This window comes from Lissotriton helveticus, chromosome 3_2 (assembly GCF_964261635.1).
Source record: "Lissotriton helveticus chromosome 3_2, aLisHel1.1, whole genome shotgun sequence".
Classification (NCBI taxonomy): domain Eukaryota; kingdom Metazoa; phylum Chordata; class Amphibia; order Caudata; family Salamandridae; genus Lissotriton; species Lissotriton helveticus.
The window spans coordinates 355,818,331-355,836,206 of NC_136062.1; the positions used below are offsets into that span (position 1 = coordinate 355,818,331).

The following is a 17,876-nucleotide window of genomic DNA, read 5'->3' on the forward strand; positions in this document are numbered from 1 at the left end:
CTCAGGTGGCAATCTGTACTGTCTGATTCGTGGTAACACTACACCTGGTTTCAGGGTCACACGATGGGGTGTGATTTGCATATAACCTACATCAGTTGGACCTTGCGCCCATAAATGCTGCGGAACTTTAGACAGTCTGGGATCAAAATCTCGTAATACATAGTGACCCTTAAAGTCACGTAGGAACAGACGTATTCCCTCCGGGGAACAACATATAACTGCACCTAACTCTTTCAGTGTTTTAATGCCTAATAGATTTTCTGGACATGACTTAGTAAGTAACAGATCAGTAGTGCGGGACAATGGACCTACTTCTAGAGTGACTGGCTTTGAAATCTCATTAACGATAGGCTTTCCTGAAAATCCAAGGGAAACATTTCTTGAGCCTGAGAGCGGAGCCCCTGGAACTTCGGCATGACTAATTGTGGTCCTACTTGCCCCTGTATCAATCAAAAACTTTCTGTCTTTCCCTAATACTTGACTGTGAACATAGGGACCCTCTTGATCTACAGGTATCTCGATGAGAGGCAAGCCTACCTCCCTCTCTAGGCTGTTTCATGAATATGGCTGGTACTCTGGATACTCAGACTGTGCATACTGGTACATCTGCGATGTAACATGCTGTGTTGCAGCAATAGGCTGCGGTACTGTAACTGTCTGTTGTGCATTCTGTGACTGAGGAGTCTGTGAAACTTGCTCTTGTCTAGGCGGACGTGGTCTTTCTTTAGTCTTACCAGTAGCTATGTTATGTTTCAGAACTGCACACTCATTTATAAAATGACCTGGCTGTTTACAATAATTGCAATTCCCTTTAACGGGAGCTGCAGGATGACTGACTTGATTCGGACCCCTCTTCTGACTGTCTTGAGGAACAGATTGTGCAACTAGTACTTTCATTTTCGTGTCTTTCATACGTTTTCTCTCGTGTTCTTGCTCTTCCCTGATTCTATTCTGGTGGTACTGGAGCATCTGGAGCATCTGGGACGGAGTATTTGCTTGCCAGGTACTTTCGACTTTCAGAACTCGGTTTTTAATTGATGGACTTGAATTCTCGACTAATTTAGTAACGAAAAGGTGAGGGTATGACTCACTACTTGTCTTGAGACCACTGTTGATACTGAAACATTTTTCAAACCTAGAATAAAAATCACTAATATCCTCATCTTGCTTCTGTTTACAGGCTGAGATTGCATCCCAGTCTTCTTTTCTAGTTGTCAATAATCTGGGTAAAACTTGAATCAATAATTCTGGTAATTCTTTACATTTATCTCCAAGACCAGTACCTGGTACACGTGACTTGTCTTCAGCTTCTAGAACTGCCCAATCGATCTTTTTCTCTCCCACCTCCCATTCTTTTTCCTTTAGCTTTTCATACACCCCTGCGGGCAACAGGACCTTTAACATTTTAATGATATCTGGGTAAGTGTATTCTCCCATACGGAGCATGTCTTTTAATTCTCTATGGAACCCTGCTGGATCTTTGTCATGACAGGGAATTAATTTCTTCATTTCGAGAAGTTCCATCTTTGTGATCGGAGTGTATACAAACACTCGTTGCATTTCACCATCCTCTGTCTTAACTGGATGCACTTCTCGTAACGGGTTCTGTCTTTCTATGTAAAAGGGTTTACTTTCTGGGGGTGAGACATGAACAAAATGCGGGTTCAAAAATGTTCTATATTTGTGGCGTTGTTCTAGAATGACACTAATTAAATCGGTACCTAGACCTCTCCATCTATACTGGAGTAACTCGTTCAAGATATCATGTAACGGGCCTGGATCAGAATGTTGACCCTCATACAGAGTAATGAGGTGCTGAATCATATACATACCCACCAGTCGCTGCTCGGCTGGGGGCATTTTCAGAAACATTTGTGCCACTATTCCGTCTGGAAAAGTGGTAGAATCAGTAATCCATCTGACTGCTGATCGGACTAGTTCCTGTTCATGCATGGTACTTAACTCACTGTAACCGATTCGTGATTTCAGAATGTGATCGGTAGCTTGGAATACTTGTTCTAGGGAACCTTGTTCTGGTGCTGAATGATGGAAAATAGACTTGTGTTCTAGACGTAAATGGCGATCTGGAAATCTGGGTTTTCCTACATACGCTATTCTGGCAGTATTCTCATCGTCTTCCTCTTCAGGATCAGAGATACTTTCTTTCTCGCTTACTTGTGCTGCTTTACGTTGTTCGTGTATCTTTATTATTTCTCTACGGATTTTCTTGTACATACTTTCCATGGCACCAATGGTATTGTGCTTTCCTTCGGCTATATTATCACTCCACTTTGTTAGAGTTTTCATTTCTTCCGGGTCTTTAGACGGGTAATCCTGTTCTCTTATTAAACAGTTAATTAAGAACTTTAATATCATGCGCTGAATCTCGGCTTTCATTTGAGACATGGCATCACTAATACTTTGTGGGTCATCCCCTGTACGGATGAAACGATATATCCGGTCTAGATCTTCTTTCATATTCGGCAGGGTGACTAGATACTCGGTCACTCTCCTTACGCGTACGGAATATAAAACCATATTAAACTCGCCTGGAACTGGGTCATAGACACATTCGCCAAGGGTTTGCCTGATCTCTGCAACAGACTTATTACTCTTAGGAGTACGCTGTGATGCTTGAGCATGTAATTCGAGTGCTGATAAACGCTTGTATGGCGGCGGGGTTTGAGGAAGACCTCCTCCTGCGGCCCCTAAACTAGAATCATCAACTGATGCTTTTCGTCCTGGCAGGGTGGGTAATTGTAACGTGGGCTGGACTTGTATGGCGGACTGACCCGGGGGGGCTGTTAAGGGCACCCCGGTGTCTGGGGGAGTAGGAATTACCTGATTTACAGGGACTGGCGGAGCGCGAACAGGATTTGCATATTCGGGGACTGTGTCGTCCAGATAGGACGAGATGAAAATATCAGCTGCGGTCGGTTTGTGACGTAGCTTGGTCGGAACTAACGGTGGCGGGAAATTACTGGATGCCTCCGGGGTCGCTTTTGGCAAGCCCTCGGCAAGAAGAGGATACATACCCTTAATGAGGGCATTCCTCTGTCTGTCTGATTGCTCAGTTCTAACTCGTTCACCTATCTCGATTAATTCTTTTTCTTGGGCTCGTTCTTGGGATTCTCTACTTAGTTCTGACTTTCTGATTTCTTTTTCGGTTCTTTTATGAGCTTCTTTGCGCCATAGCTCGATGGCATCCTTCTGTGATTGTCTGGCTTTCTTTTTCCATAATGCCTCTTCTACTCGCATGATGCATTCGGCATCCCATGTACCCGATACGGGCCATCTATACTTTTCTTCTAACTGTTTGGTATATTCTACCCATAAATCTAGATACAATATGGCGCTTATGCCATGTTTCTGATACATAAAGTGACCTGGACTGTCCCTAGGCGGGACGGGAACTGCTGCTTCCAGCAGACCCTTTCTAGTTTTTAACTGACGTAACTTGGAAAATATGGGCATGACTGAACTGTAATCTAGACACAATACAATACACAATGAACACGATACTTATTCTCCATTCATACCACGACATTGAAATACATGAAAAACATTTAAAATAACAGTTCGAACAGAATACTACCTGGAAATACTGAGAACAGAACACATAAATTTTCTCGAGAACAGAAACTGACTAGAACAGAAACTAGATGCACTGCTGAAACAGTACGAAACTTACCGGTCTCATAAAGAGACACGTCAGGACCCGCATCCACCGAAGTGGACACTTCGTTTGTGGGACTGTGTACCACCAACCCACAGACCAGAGTCAATTAAATTGACCCTGTCTAGATACCACCCCAGTAACGGTACTCACCGGGCAGCAAGAACGGAAAGCCTCGGACTGGACTGGACTGCTATGACGACGGACGACGAACTTCGGACTTCGGACTTCAGTTACGGGTGGACCTCCGGATACCTCGGACCTTGGACTCTTGGCTTGGGCTCTGGTCGGGACTCGCCGCGTTCCTCCACCGTCTCGTCTGGATGCTGGACCGCCTCCTCCGTCTCCTCCGTGGGCCTGAGGGATACTTGAGCAGAAATATCTGCCACTGCGCAGAAGAGTTCCGTCACGACTGCAGAGGGTCAGGGGGTCGGCGTGGCTTCACCGACGCGTGGGGAAAGGGCAAGTCCCTATTCGGGCGCCATTATGTGGTATATAAATAAATAATACCGGATCTATTTTTTAATGAATGAATGAATAACAGATAGCTCAATAAAATAAGAGTCAAGATTCGAGGTAGTGGGAGTTTTGCAGGTTTATTACAGCATAAAGGACAGGGACAGGATAACCTGCATAGGAACAGAATGGCAAGGACTAGCATGGCCCGGCAGCTGCATATGTTCGTCTGCCCCTCGATTGGGAGGGAACCTGTTACATTGCCTTCCTACTGCCACCTGTTTTTCTAGCCCCACCTGACTACCATAGGAATTCCTTCCTAGTACATACTAGACACAAGAGAAATCTCCAGAAGTCGTAGAAGGTGCAATGTCGGGACCAGCAAGGTTCAGGGGACTCTCCACAAGCAGGGGAGTCGGGGCAGGCCAGGAGCTATCAGGGGAGCCCAAAAGAAACAAAGGTGAACCTCAAATGGACCCACAGGCCGAAGGCACTGGAGTCGCGAGAGGACTTCAAGCAGCTCACCAAAAGATGCAGGCCACAATGCAAAACGATGCAGTGTGGCCGAAGATTGTGGTCACTGGAGATGCTCAAGGTTTGGGCTACTTGAGCCCGAAAATCTTCTTGGAAGGAAGCCAACAAGCCTTTGCAACTGTAAGTTGACGCGATGCACAGGGGTCCGGTTATTAAAGCCCCCACAAGGGATACTGGAACCTGGTAAGGGGGCTGGGCAGGCTTTGAAAGCTGTGGAGAACCGCCTGTGTTGCAGAACCTTTAGCGTCCGGAGGGGCTTGGGCTTACCTCCGTCCTTCAGACGTAGAGTGGCACATGGTGTGGCCGCTCCACTTCCCTTGGGCAGAGTATCTGCAGGGTTGCATTTTATGCAGTTAACAAAGGGGGCCTCCATGGTGTATAGATCCAAATGGCTGTCTGAGCCACACTGCTGGGGTTGGCGTGCCTGCAACAGGCCTCTGAAAGTGGATTCCAGGCAGAGCAGGCAAGCACCTTTACTTACCCCAGGGGGAACAGCACAGAGCTGGGCAGAGTAATAACGGTTGGTACAGTGCTGTTGCGCCTAAGAATTTAGACTTAGATTAAGGGTTAAATCGAACACCGTGACCAGTACAACACTAGCCCCTTTTGCCTTCTCCAGTGAGTCCTTCTCTCAAGTTGATACTGGTGGGAGGCATGCTCCCCATCACAAAGTGATGGCAACTTATTGCGCTCAGACCGGTGCGCACCACAGACACTCGGCGAAAGCCTCACATCTTGAAAACACTAGTACAATCCCACTGCAACAGCAATTTTTTTGTTCAATACTACAAAATGTTATTGTCAACAGCCAAAATACGTCTGTAAAGGTCTTATACCATAGCAGCAAAGTATACATAGTACAAATATTGATGTCGACATTTTGTAGCCAAATATGCAAAAAAGTTCATATGCATACCAACATATTGCTCACGGGAGTTCACGGACCTGTTAACTGGTCTGAATTTTCTTCAACACGTACATGCTGCTACCCATGTCAAGGGCCATATTTTGGACCAGTTGTGGTCTTTAAACCAGGATGTTTTAAACTTACAGATCTCACCATGTGCATGGTCTGATCACTTTTTTATTTCTTTTACTTTATCTAGAACCCCAGCTACCAAATGTGTCCCCCTATTCATCCACTCATTCGGAACTGGGGCAAGGTAGACGTCCCCTCGCTCTGTCTTTCATTGGCCACTACAATTCCCTCCCTGTTGGATGAGGCAGGCTCCCCTTTGTCTGTCCATATTCAGGCCAACAATATTCACACCTGGCTTGCAGACGCTCGGGATACTGTCACTTCTTTAAAGAGGCTTAGGAACAAGCACCCTCACGACGTACATTTTCATGCTAGATGGCACCCTTGTTACAGTTTCTTGCTGTTAAATTAATTTAGTAGGCACCCCTTGTTTTCGCTTTTGAAGGATAGTCTATGAAAGTGAATAAGCGCATTCCTATCAGCTTACTTTTGAGGTAGGTATACCATGCTCCACCCCTTACGGTATAGGCAAAACTAGAGACCCTCCTGCATTTGTAAACCACCACAGAAAACACAATTTCAAGGGTTTAGCATGAAAAATCCGGACATTTATTTTTTTTAGTCTACTTGTCATAGGCTACAGGCCTAGGCATAATTGCCAACTGCTTTTGGTAACAACAAGCATCCATTGTTATTTATTGGAAATAACAAATCTTGGGGAGAAGGGGAGGGATACATCCTCAATTAAACAAATTAAGCACATCCTGTAGTGCTTAGCAGTCATTCAACTCACAGGCTGCTACCCCTGCTTTAGGAAGCGAAACAGTGGGCACTGTGAGGTCCAACCGGTGGTTAGACAGACCAAAGTTTATTTGGACCTATAAGCAGCTTAATATAGACCAGCAAACCACACAAAGGAGTAGAAACATCTAGTTAAGATTGTCAAATGTCATATACAGTGGCAGCCATTGAAAACGATGAGATCATGCATGGAAACCCATACAATTTTCACTGTGCCATATTGGTTACTTATCCACACTGACCAGTAGTCAAATTACACATGTGCTGGAATATTCACTGATGGACGTCAACACTGCCCACATTTACATAAGTTGGATCACAACATCACAATCTGCTCTTATACCGAGAGCCACTGGTATTATGTGATGCAGCTGCAACGTTCCGGAACTATGGGCCTGCATTATTAGGCATTCAAATACCTGTTCATTTCTGGCCTACACTATGTTGACTCTGCTCTGACTTCAACTCGTTCTTACTGATAGAGTAGAGCCTTAAACATGTTTAATCTCATTGTGGATACATATGGTCACTTTACTGGCCATGTAGAGTTTCTGTTTTAGCATGAGGTCCTGCTATTGGTCGGCTGGGTTGTACTTTAAGGGTCCTGATGTGAACAGTGCTGTCTCCTTTAATGTGCATAAACCCTCTAGAGGATAAACAAGTTTGAGATTCAATTTGGAGAGCCATTTCAAGGGCGTTCGCATGCTACCAGTAGCTCAAGCATTAGCCGTCTGAGGCCTGTGATCTAGAATTAGGTGCACTTCACACAAAGGTAAGACCACGTGGAAGCAAGCTGAACAGTACCTTGCTGGTGGTTAGCTGAAGGCAGGTTGAATGCCAGGTTGCCTTGTAATGAGTTAGGATGGATGTAAAATAATAATAATTAAGCTACAATAGGTAGGTTAATAAAAGATCATTAAACACATAATCCTGAGTTTGCTTACTAGGGTGGTTTAGGGTCATAGAATCAGAAAGGACTCCCGATCATCAAGCAGTGGTAGGGCGATTCATAATAACCAATTCCACGGGACACAAACAGTACTGCCAGGGTATAAATTGGATGGGTGAATTTGCGGGAGGGAACGGCTAAAACAGCCTATGCCTGACACGTTACGATGCTTGTTCTTGCAGACCTATAAGTTTACCGACGGTGGATGCAGCACACCCTTTCAGGTAACAGGATCAGTTAAAGTATGGGGTGTGAAAGTCCAAGTTAAACTAATATGCCTTGAGACTCTGTATTTGACTTGGCACGTTCGCTGAGTCATTAAGACAGAGGTCGAGCATGCGCTCTGTCCCCTACCAGAATCTGCTTATATTTTATTTATTTTAACACTGGGATTAGGGCTTACAAACACCATTCAATTTGGTAGGCGGGGAAAGAAAACATAATGTAAAGACATTGCTCTGAATGGACCAGGCACACTCAGCAGTCATGAAAGCAAACATGCAGCACATTTCTTTTAATTCTGTAGTGTGATGGAAGCAACAATTGTAATACCCCCAAAACAAATCAAGGCACTTTACTTGGTGATATACAAAAGACAAATATTCACTGGAATCGGATTTGACACATGATTAAATTGTTCGCTGTAGTTTTATCAATAAACTGTCTGTGCAAAATGTAGTGCCCATTGCAACAGAAAATGTGCTCTCCGTAAACAAGAGTCAATTAAGCTAAAAATTGCCCGCCCCATCGCCATTATAGCTAGGTGGGTTGCGTAAGTTTGTCAATCTAAAAATTGTGTTGTGGTTCCAAAAGTTTTGGGAAACACTGGTTTAGAACAATAATGCTGATAATTGTTAGAAGCTACAAAAGAGAATTGGTCCAAACAGAATTTATATATACTTTGAAAAACCTATAGCACCCAAAACGTACACATTCGAAAAGAGTTTGAAAATCAATTTCAAGAATTTATATTATTTGTTGTACCACAATCAATTTGTACATCATACTTAGAGAAAACTGCCCCAAGACAAGTGAAGAGAGGCAAGTGCTCATGAAAGGTCAGGGATGAGGGTGAAGGTGCAATAAATTACAATATTTACAATAAATGGAAATGTCTAACAATCTGTTTTTTACTGAGCTAGCGTAATCCACAAATAAGAGATACAGTAAACAAATTCCCATTCTCTACATGTGGATGACACTTGAGTACAGGTTAATGTAAGAGGAAGTCGACGCTTCAACCCCAATGAGGATGGAAGGACCAATAATTTCTTAAAAAGGGGGTCTTCATTAGGAAAAAAGAAGCAACCATACACTCACTGTAAAACTAGGGGGTACAGGAAAAGTTGTGCCCATAGGATCCTATTCAGAGAAATGACACTCATTTCTCAGGTACGTAATGGATACAGGAGAAAGTTATGATCAAAGTGCTTTAAAAGACGAGAAAACCTTCATTTCAATGAAAAATGTATTTGCTCGTTTGATATAACGCCATGCATGGCAATGTACGTTGATGCAGAATTAATCTGATCCAGATTGCTGGTCTGAGAAGTCCTCCGCAAGTGTCTCGCATCTGTGAGGCACAAGACCCCACTTTGTCCCTCTCACTGATCCTCTCCAGTGGGTCCCTATTTCAGTTGCTGGTGCTACATAGGGTTATCAGTTTGAACCCTGAACTTTGGGCCTTGTCAAGTGTGGAGGTAAACACGAACATAGCCAATCCCTAAATGTAAGGGCAAAAATGTGCACACAGGGCACAGTAGAGTATATCGCACAGAACTGTGGTTAATGAAGAGAACAGTAGCTTTAAATCTGTCACTAGGGGTCCGCAGAGGAAGCGGACATATGCGGTAGAGGATATGTTATGAGATAGAAGGGGGTTCCCCGGGAGGGCTTTAGGATACTGGCAGGAAATGGGGAAAATAACAGCTGAATAGAAACGAAGGAAACCCTGCCAGGGTCAATTTCAAGGTCCCACTAGGGGATCCTCACACTCAAACAAAGGGTGACAAGAGGTTACATATCAGAGCTGACATTGATTCACATAGGGTCCATACATCTTTTTTTTGAAAAAATATATATTTTATTTATCATTGATTAAGCTAGACTAGATATAGAAGATTCCACATAGGTGCTTAGAAAAAACATATAAAACGCCAATTGATTTAGGATCTAATATGCAGTGTGCCATAAGAGTTTTAGAGTGACGTACATTTCTTCAAGTCCCACATACTCCCACAGTCATCCACTACAGATACTCTCACTCACAACCTCAAGCAATACAATATTTACACATTCATACATAGACCATTAAAGAGATACATGACAGCCTGCAAAAAAGGTTTTCCAATAGCCGCTAGAGCTGAAACTGTAACATGGAGGCAATACACAGTAAACAAGATGGTAAAACATGAGCTACATAGATGCCATCCATGTGGGTCACGCGGTAGAGGATAAAGATAACTGAATTGGGTGACCTCAAGCAATAACATTATCAAATATACCTATGTCCAAAGCTGCAGCAGACTAGGTGGGGGCTTTAATTTTAGCGAGTCACCCCAGTGGCTGGTCCGCACCTCCCTAGGGCACTGCGCGCTAATCAAGACAATGAAGTCTACATTGGGTGAAATCTGCAAATTCATGGAGCACTGCGAGTTAGGATTGTCCGAGATAACACAGAACAGGATATGGCATGGAGCCAGATCTGGGGATGCCATTGTAAATTGATACTTGTATAGCGCACTACTCACCCGCAAGGGTCTCAAGGCGCTTGTACGAATACCGCTGTGGAACCCATCCTGGCTTTCCCTGTGAGGTGTCCACTCCTGGGCACCTTCAAGGTGGAGGCTAGGCATCCTTAGCGTTGTGGGGGCCGTTGTGGAGATTAAGCAAGCTATTGCCCAGAGTTGCAGAGTGGGACTCCATGATTGGAATAGGCACCGAGGCGAGAATTATCAGGTCCATGGAATTTTTAAGCCCAAGACCCGCCGAGGCGGGGAATGGAACCCTGGTCCCGGGCTAGACCTCTGCATCAGGGTCTGCCGCTCTAACCATTGAGCCACACTTCTCCATTGTACAGTGCCGCAGAAGGGCAAGGGTATAACTGTCAGAGGTTAATATGCACTTGGTACCACAAGAGGCACTGGTACCTGTGGGTGCAGGTAATTAGCAAGCCAGCCTTGGTGAGGATGGGGGAGTGGGGGTCCTGGAAGGGACAGTGGCCACATCCAAGGCATTGGCAGAATTGTAGGGCGATCCAGAGATTGATTGGTACATAAGGGGTACCATCTCAAGGAGCACAGCAAGGGTGCTGTATACCAAACCCCAGGAGTCTGTACGGCAGAACCCTGGACGTAAACGGCAGCAACCCACTAGTCCTTAGGGAGGTTGTTTGCCTGAGCAGCCGAGGGCTTGCCTTGCAACGCTTTGCCCTTAAAAAGGCACAAGTAAAATCATGGACTGGAGGTCCGCTGTATTTAAGGGAGAACCTCCCCAAATAAAATGGTAGCACTGATTGAATTAGATACGGTGCTGTTTAGCTCATCAGGCAGGTGGGCATCTTAGGTTACTCATTACTGCCTGCCCTTGGATCGCCCGTAAATTAATCCACCATGTCAGCATATTTCATTTATAAAAATAAACCTGCAGCAAGCTGCTTTTCCACCAAACTGTGTGGCCTAGTATTTTGTAATGCATTGTGACTAACTGCCTTACCATAGTTGTTGGGGAGGGTTGCTGATATTAGCACTATGTTTCATCTCCCCCACCTTTAATCCGTCCCACATTTTTTAGTCTTTTTTAAACTTATGCCCACAGCTCCCAGTTTCTTCTCATCCATCCCTGATCCTTCTCACGCTTCCCACCAGCCTCAGTGTCGGTAATCTCGACCTGAAAAGTGAAATGAAGCAGCCAGCGCTGGTGACTTTATAGCACCTTTTAAAATCATCCAATTATTCATCACGCCCCGTCAGTGTTATATCTTATTCTTACCTTCATCCTTCCAAAAATCTTACTACAACAATGACAGATGAAAACACTGGGCGTTCTCATATGTTAGTATGTATAAGTGTACCATAAGAACTCCATGTCACCAAACACACACTGCGCCAGTCGTGGGCTTTCCTTACATAAACAAATGTACTATCCAACTTTTTTTCCACACACTCTTTGTAATGGGAATAAAGACAGCAACTCCCAGAATCCATTATGATTATATACATGAAAAGCAAAACGACTGGCGCTTTGGGTGCTTGACAACATGAGCAATCAGCAAATCTTACAAGCTGTGGTATAAATTATGGAGATACGGACAAAGAAGGTTATCCGGCAACACATTACAATAGCCATCAAATAGAATGTCATGTTGGATTCCAGATATATTTGGATTTAAGCCAAGTTTGTTCACCATGCGGTTTTAAGTCATTACTTAGATTCTTCAAAGCAAAATTACAACCCTCATATTGTAATACCCAAAGCCAGGGCTGGCTAAAGGTGTCAGGGGTGACTTGGGGGTCAGTTGCACTACAGACTGTGTGAAATGAACCACAATAGGAAGTAGCCTTTGGCAACAGCAACCTTAAAATGGTGAAATCCCCAACGCTTTGATGCAAGCGCTCAAACAAGGAGCCCACATTAACAAAATAAGCAAGGAATAAAATCTGGCCTTACGACTGCAAATGAAAAGTAATATATAAACAGTAATATAATTTCAAATATTTACTCATCAAATAAGTGGCTACTTTGTTTGTTAAATCTCAAAACCAGACTGATTTTCATGCACGGGAAAAATAAACGGCAAGCGCTAACGACTATGGAGCTGGAGAAACAGGTTCCAGTCCCGGCGTCAGGCTCAACATCCTGTGACCCTGGGCAAATCACTTAATCGCCCTGTGCCTACAAAAAAGAATGTGCTCAGGTGAAACGCTGTGACACCTTGATGTCTGCTTCGCTCTATATAAAACTGCACAAAAAACGGTTATTTCGCCCCGGCGCGCCCGTTCCAGCTGATGTAAACAAGTACTAATCGAAGATGTCCGCCCTCGTGGGACTTTGGACCTTGTCCGTTTACGGTTTCCATGGCCTACCTTAGATGCCCTCCTGAGCCCGAGTTCTCCAGATAATGTAGGATGACAGCTGCAGTCACCACCAGTACCGACACTATGCCTCCCGCTACGCGCGCCCCGCTGCCCATTAGTATTACCTAGGCGAGGGGTGGAGCTTCCGGGTGGACAGCCCACGTAGGACGCTAGGGGTACGGGCGGCGGCGCGCAGCACGAGACAGGAGGCTTGCATGGGGCGAGGTTGGTACTCTTCCGGGTCTATCCCTGCGCGTGCGTCGCATGCGTCTCATGGCAACATTCGTTACTGCTCTGGTGCAGCGAGGGTTAATGGTGTATCAGAGCAGTGGTTAGATAGGGTTTGAAAACACAATCAGGAGAACGAATCCCCATTTACTTCTATTGAGGCAGAGGCAATTTTAGGTAGGAGGCAGCTAAAATAAAGCCATGTTTGGTTTAAAAAAACAAACAAACAGGAGTCTCACGCTTGAATCGAGTCTGTTTGCATGCACGAACAATAAAATTACAGTTGTTGTGAAATTATCTGTATTCTATGTTCACACTTAATTTCTGCCTTTGCTTTAAAAGTCATTTACAGACACATTGGACAGCTCTAATATTACCTTGCTCATAGCTGCCAAGGTTTCAGACTGCCATGTGTGACATTTTCATAATCTCAGTGTAAACGTGAGTGACATTTCAACGACTATGAGTGACACTGATCTGATCTGATCTGATCTGATTCTTGTCGTTTTGGTCTTGTTTGCCTTAGATAAATATTTTCTATTTTTCTAAACCTATTTGGAGTTTATTTGTTGAGTATTAATTGTGTTACTGTGTGTGTATGTTGCACAAATACTTTACACATAGCCCCTTTAGATAAGTCTGACTGCTCTGTACCAAGCTACCACCCATGTAGGTAGATAATTCCACTATGGCCAACAAAGTGATATGGCCCATCCCACCCTTTTGGTCTGACACCTGTCCCCAAACCAATGAAATCTCTGTCCGCAAAGACAGCAATCAAAATAGACCACTGACAGCTGTCAGTGTCAAGAGCCAGGTCCCAGGCTCTCCAGGGGTCTCTGTCCTCTGTTGTACTTCGGAGTGTGGGGCTGTAGCCCCAGGTGCCTTTCCTCCTATCTCCACTCCACCTTTCACCAGTTCAGGGGTGATATCCTACAACTAGTCCTCCAATCCAAGGTCTGTACTCTTGGGCAGGACAGGAGTCAGGGGTGAGTTCTTCCTCTCCCCTGCCCCTCCCCCTGGAGTTCTGTACCCTTCATTTAGGAGTGATACTGCCAGAAAGCTGAACTGTCAGGTCGCTGGTGGCAACTGCCCAGCCCAGTTCTCCGATCAGTTCAGGGATGATATCCTGCAACTGGTCTTCCAGCCCAGGGTCTGTACACGAGGCTGAACATGTGCCTGGCAAGCCAGGACTTCCAGGGGAGTGCACCTACCCCTACCCCCAATGGAAACACACTCTGCATGTGTTTTGTAAGAGTCTTCCGGGCACAAGTCTCCCAACCCCTGTGACATAGCATGGTACCCCCCCAGGCCAGAGGTGGCTTCACCTCGGCCGGTCGTGGGGTGCTCTCATTTCAGAGATAGTCCTCCCCCTCTTGCCCTGCCATATAGTCTTCTGCACCCTTCTCTGTGGCATGGTACTACTAGAGACCAGAACGGGTTGGACGCTTGTAGCCGCTTCCCCCCAAAGTTTTTAGTGACAGTGTGGGGTTCCCCTCAGTGGATGGTCTCTCAGTACAGACTAGACTACGCTCCTCTGCTTGTGCTTCCCCAGCTCTGGGGCGGGGAATAAGTCACCCTGAGCCTCTGCCCACCCCACCTCTTCTTCTACTCTGAGGAAGGACAGGGGACAAATATTGAAATACCCCTTACCCAACAAATTCTGAAAGAAGCACTAACATGGGAAAATGGTCTTAAGGTTCCCTGGCTCAGATATATCAGCAAATGTTTATCTGATCTAGGACGCCCTGACCTTTTTGCATCTCCAGAGCGAATCACTAAATCTGATGTCGTTTATGTGAAGAAGACCTTCATAGCCTCTAGGTTTTTAGCCCGTGAGGAGACTGAATTAAAAAAAGACAGTGTCCGGAAACATATGCTATTAAAAACTAGTTTACAAATTGAACCGTACCTGTCATGGCTCATGTCGGGTTATGATCGCTTTCTGCTTACGAGGTTTCGCCTCGATCTATTTCATCTTCTACTGGCCATACCAAGGGGGGCCCATCGAGGCCAAGTGTTGCCACCTTGCAGCTGCGACGAAAAGTCTCCGCAAGATTTGGCACACTTCTTATTTATCTGCCCCTTTTATTTTATACCAAGGAAGTTATACTTAAAACCAATCCTCAAACAATTGAATTTTGTACAAATCCGCCCAGCACTTTATTACCTTCAATTACTAAGCTATGAATGCACTTTATTTGTATGTAGTTTTTTAAAACTTGCAATTAAATTTAGGGCAAGTATGGAGGGATAAATGTGCTGTGCTGAGAGATATATTTTTTATACTAATATAACTATGTTTATTTATACATTTTTATCGTATTGTATATACTGTCTGTAATCTTTTTCACTTTAAGTGACGCTTAATAATACATGAATTTTAAGTGTTAATTGTAAATTTTTAGTGAAATGTACTTTTATGGATGTTACTATGAACATTCGAATAAAGTTTCTTGACTTGACAGGGGACCCATTATCCCCCGCCCACTACTGGGACCTGTCTAGGTAACAGTAAACCTCCCCTACCCTCAGTTGGGGGAAACTGAGCTAATCCCCTTAGGATCACTCCAAAATGCCCTTTCGGATACTCTGGTACTCACTCAGAGGTCTGCCTCCTTTGCAAGTTCCCTGGGGCCGGAGAACGTACACCCAACCAGGCGTTGCTGTAAACCCTGGAAAACAAGAACTGAATATGTGCTCTCTAGCAATTAAATTGTACAGCCCTTCAAATGTGTTCACAATGCTACTGATAGAGCGCGCGAGGTCACCCAACCAATAATTTCGCCGCTTCCGGCTTCGGGCCCATATATTTCAATTCACCATATACATTGACCGGGTGACTTCACGGGCTGCTACCAATTTGTGTGAATTCCCTACTGTTATTCCTCAGCGTACCCGACTTACCATCCACCGACACGGGTACCTATGACCACAATGGATCAGGGAGCTAGCTGTAAAGGAAAGGCAGCAAAATACAACTCAAAATGACATTCAATACTTTTGTAAAATGACCACGGACAACTGGAAGTTTTAAAGTCTTTATCTAAAGTTCGTTCTCAGTAAGCATTAGATTTACAAGGATAAGACAATCGATAATCAAGATAATGAAAAGTACATAACTATAGAGAAATAAAGTCAGGGTAATCATGGAAATGCTAATATGGGATGCAACAGGAAACGCTATGCATTTAGGGCAAAAGTTCTTTGGACAGTTTAAGAAAGGCCGTTCTAGACCATATCAGGAGATGACAAACTGCAATGCAAAATATGATTTCTAACAGGTAGGGGAACATGGGAACACGTTATGAAAATATGCAATGTCTTTACGTTTCAATACTTGCGGCAAAAGCATGGAAAATCAACATATGCAAAGGTGTCTCTTTATTGAAGCAAAAGACAGAAAAATAGAAAGGTGCAAGTTTAAAGATTTTAGAGCAATATTTACCTAGACTGGTGTGGAAACCAAACCCTGGCCACGGGTCAGTTAAGGACAGGAAACCCTCAAGGAAGGATACCCCTCAATGGACAGCAGGTGCAGAATGGACACCCAGGACAGGACAGGAAACCCTCAGATTAGGAATCAGGACAGGACCTCAGGACAGGAACCCCTCAGGACAGGACCGCACCCGCAGTTCGGAAGCAACGCCTGCGCTCCACCCTCTCTGCAGCTATCGATCAAGACCCCGATTGGGACAGCGAACTCCCAGTCAAGTGCTCCGCCAGCACTTTAAGGTTCAGTAAAACCTTAGTCTATGGTCAATTTCGGACAGAGTACTCCGCAGCTCTCTGTATCTTCAGTCACCTATTGAGTGCGATGGGTCAGTGACAGGTCAGCTAAACCAGACAAGTCGGACAATTTCCCTGGGTGAACCCAGGGTAGATATACAGTTTGGGGACGGTGTACCACCCCCCAATGTTGCAAAGTGTCAGAATCCCTCAATTTGGATTGGTCCTAAGGTAGGATTTGGGTAACACACCAATCAGAACACACTATTTGGATGCCTATTTTGCATCGCTGGGTACCGCCTAGCGAGATTGGGGTTCTCATGAGAAAGTCCAGGGAAATACAATGACAAGTTTACATTGTTTCAGAATGGGGACACATGACTCCATCCTGCTGAGTTCGCAGGTCAGTTTCTCAGGAGCATCTTGCCCATCCCTGCCAGCTGGCTGAGTTCCACCAGCCAAGGTTGACTTCTCCCCAGACAGACGGTCCTGCGCAGTAAGGACCTCCAAGATGGCTTTCGGCTCAGTCAGACCCCCATTTCCCGCGGTACATGAAAAGTAAGCGAGAACAAATTAATACATAGAAATAACGTTATGAAAACACATCATCGGGTTTGTACTTTCAACTTATCACTATAAAATATACTTATGCAGTCTAAATGTTAGCTACATATACACAGGCACAAGAGCAATGGCACGAGCAGTACCACGTTACTGCCAAAGCTATGTATTACGCATGCGCAATTATTTCCCTCCAAACCTGCAAACACGTCAGGACACGTGAGTGTGACTGACGCATGCGCAGACGCTATTTCAAAGCAGCGGCCAATTTAAGGACCCAAATTAATCGTATTAGAAATACACATAGGCAAGCTTCATTGACCTCGTTTCAAACATGAAATAAAGGTTAGTAAGACGTACAAATTATTACTTTGTTACACATAAGCGAGGTTCATGAATACGGCAAGTCGCAAATGCGAAGCTTTGCTTCATCAATCCCCTCTTTGATGATATTTACTATCATCACAAAATAAATGGAACCAGATGCCAACTTCTCACACTTTATACAGCTCTATCTCTTCCAACAAACGATTCAGCTTCTCTCTTTCGTTTTTGGTAGGGTGAGAATTCTTCACCCTTTTGTATATCTGATTATTCATTTCCTCCAGCTCAAGCTCATCCACACTTCGTTTCACTCCTCTCGCATTCACTTGATGCTTTCTGGTGTGCTTACGGCATTTGCAACAGACAAATATGAAGAATAGGATGAGACCTATAATTCCAATTGGCATCAGTACCTTGAACAATAAGCTTTTACCTAAGCTAGCAAGCCAATGACCTACATTTGAGAGACCATCTACCAGTCTCTTCCAGGCACTGTCAACCTCGAGTGGTTTAAGTTCCCTTTCCAAATTAGTAATGTTTTTCACGTATCTTTTGAGCTGTACA

At 44.6% G+C, this 17,876-nt stretch overlaps 1 protein-coding gene across 2 annotated transcripts in view; it reads right to left on the reverse strand.

Annotated features, from left to right (window-relative positions):
* The window catches only part of HTATIP2 (HIV-1 Tat interactive protein 2), a 181,597-nt gene extending 168,836 nt beyond the window's left edge, over nucleotides 1-12,761 (reverse strand). The window contains exon 1 of one of the 2 annotated variants that reach the window (XM_078684225.1): nucleotides 12,596-12,761. In XM_078684225.1, coding sequence (XP_078540351.1) covers nucleotides 12,596-12,687 — 92 coding nt within the window. In that variant the 5' untranslated portion in view covers nucleotides 12,688-12,761. Of the gene's footprint in view, nucleotides 1-12,479 lie in introns of both variants that reach the window. The other variant, XM_078684224.1, reaches the window with a different exon arrangement.
* Nucleotides 12,762-17,876: the final 5,115 nt, after the last annotated feature.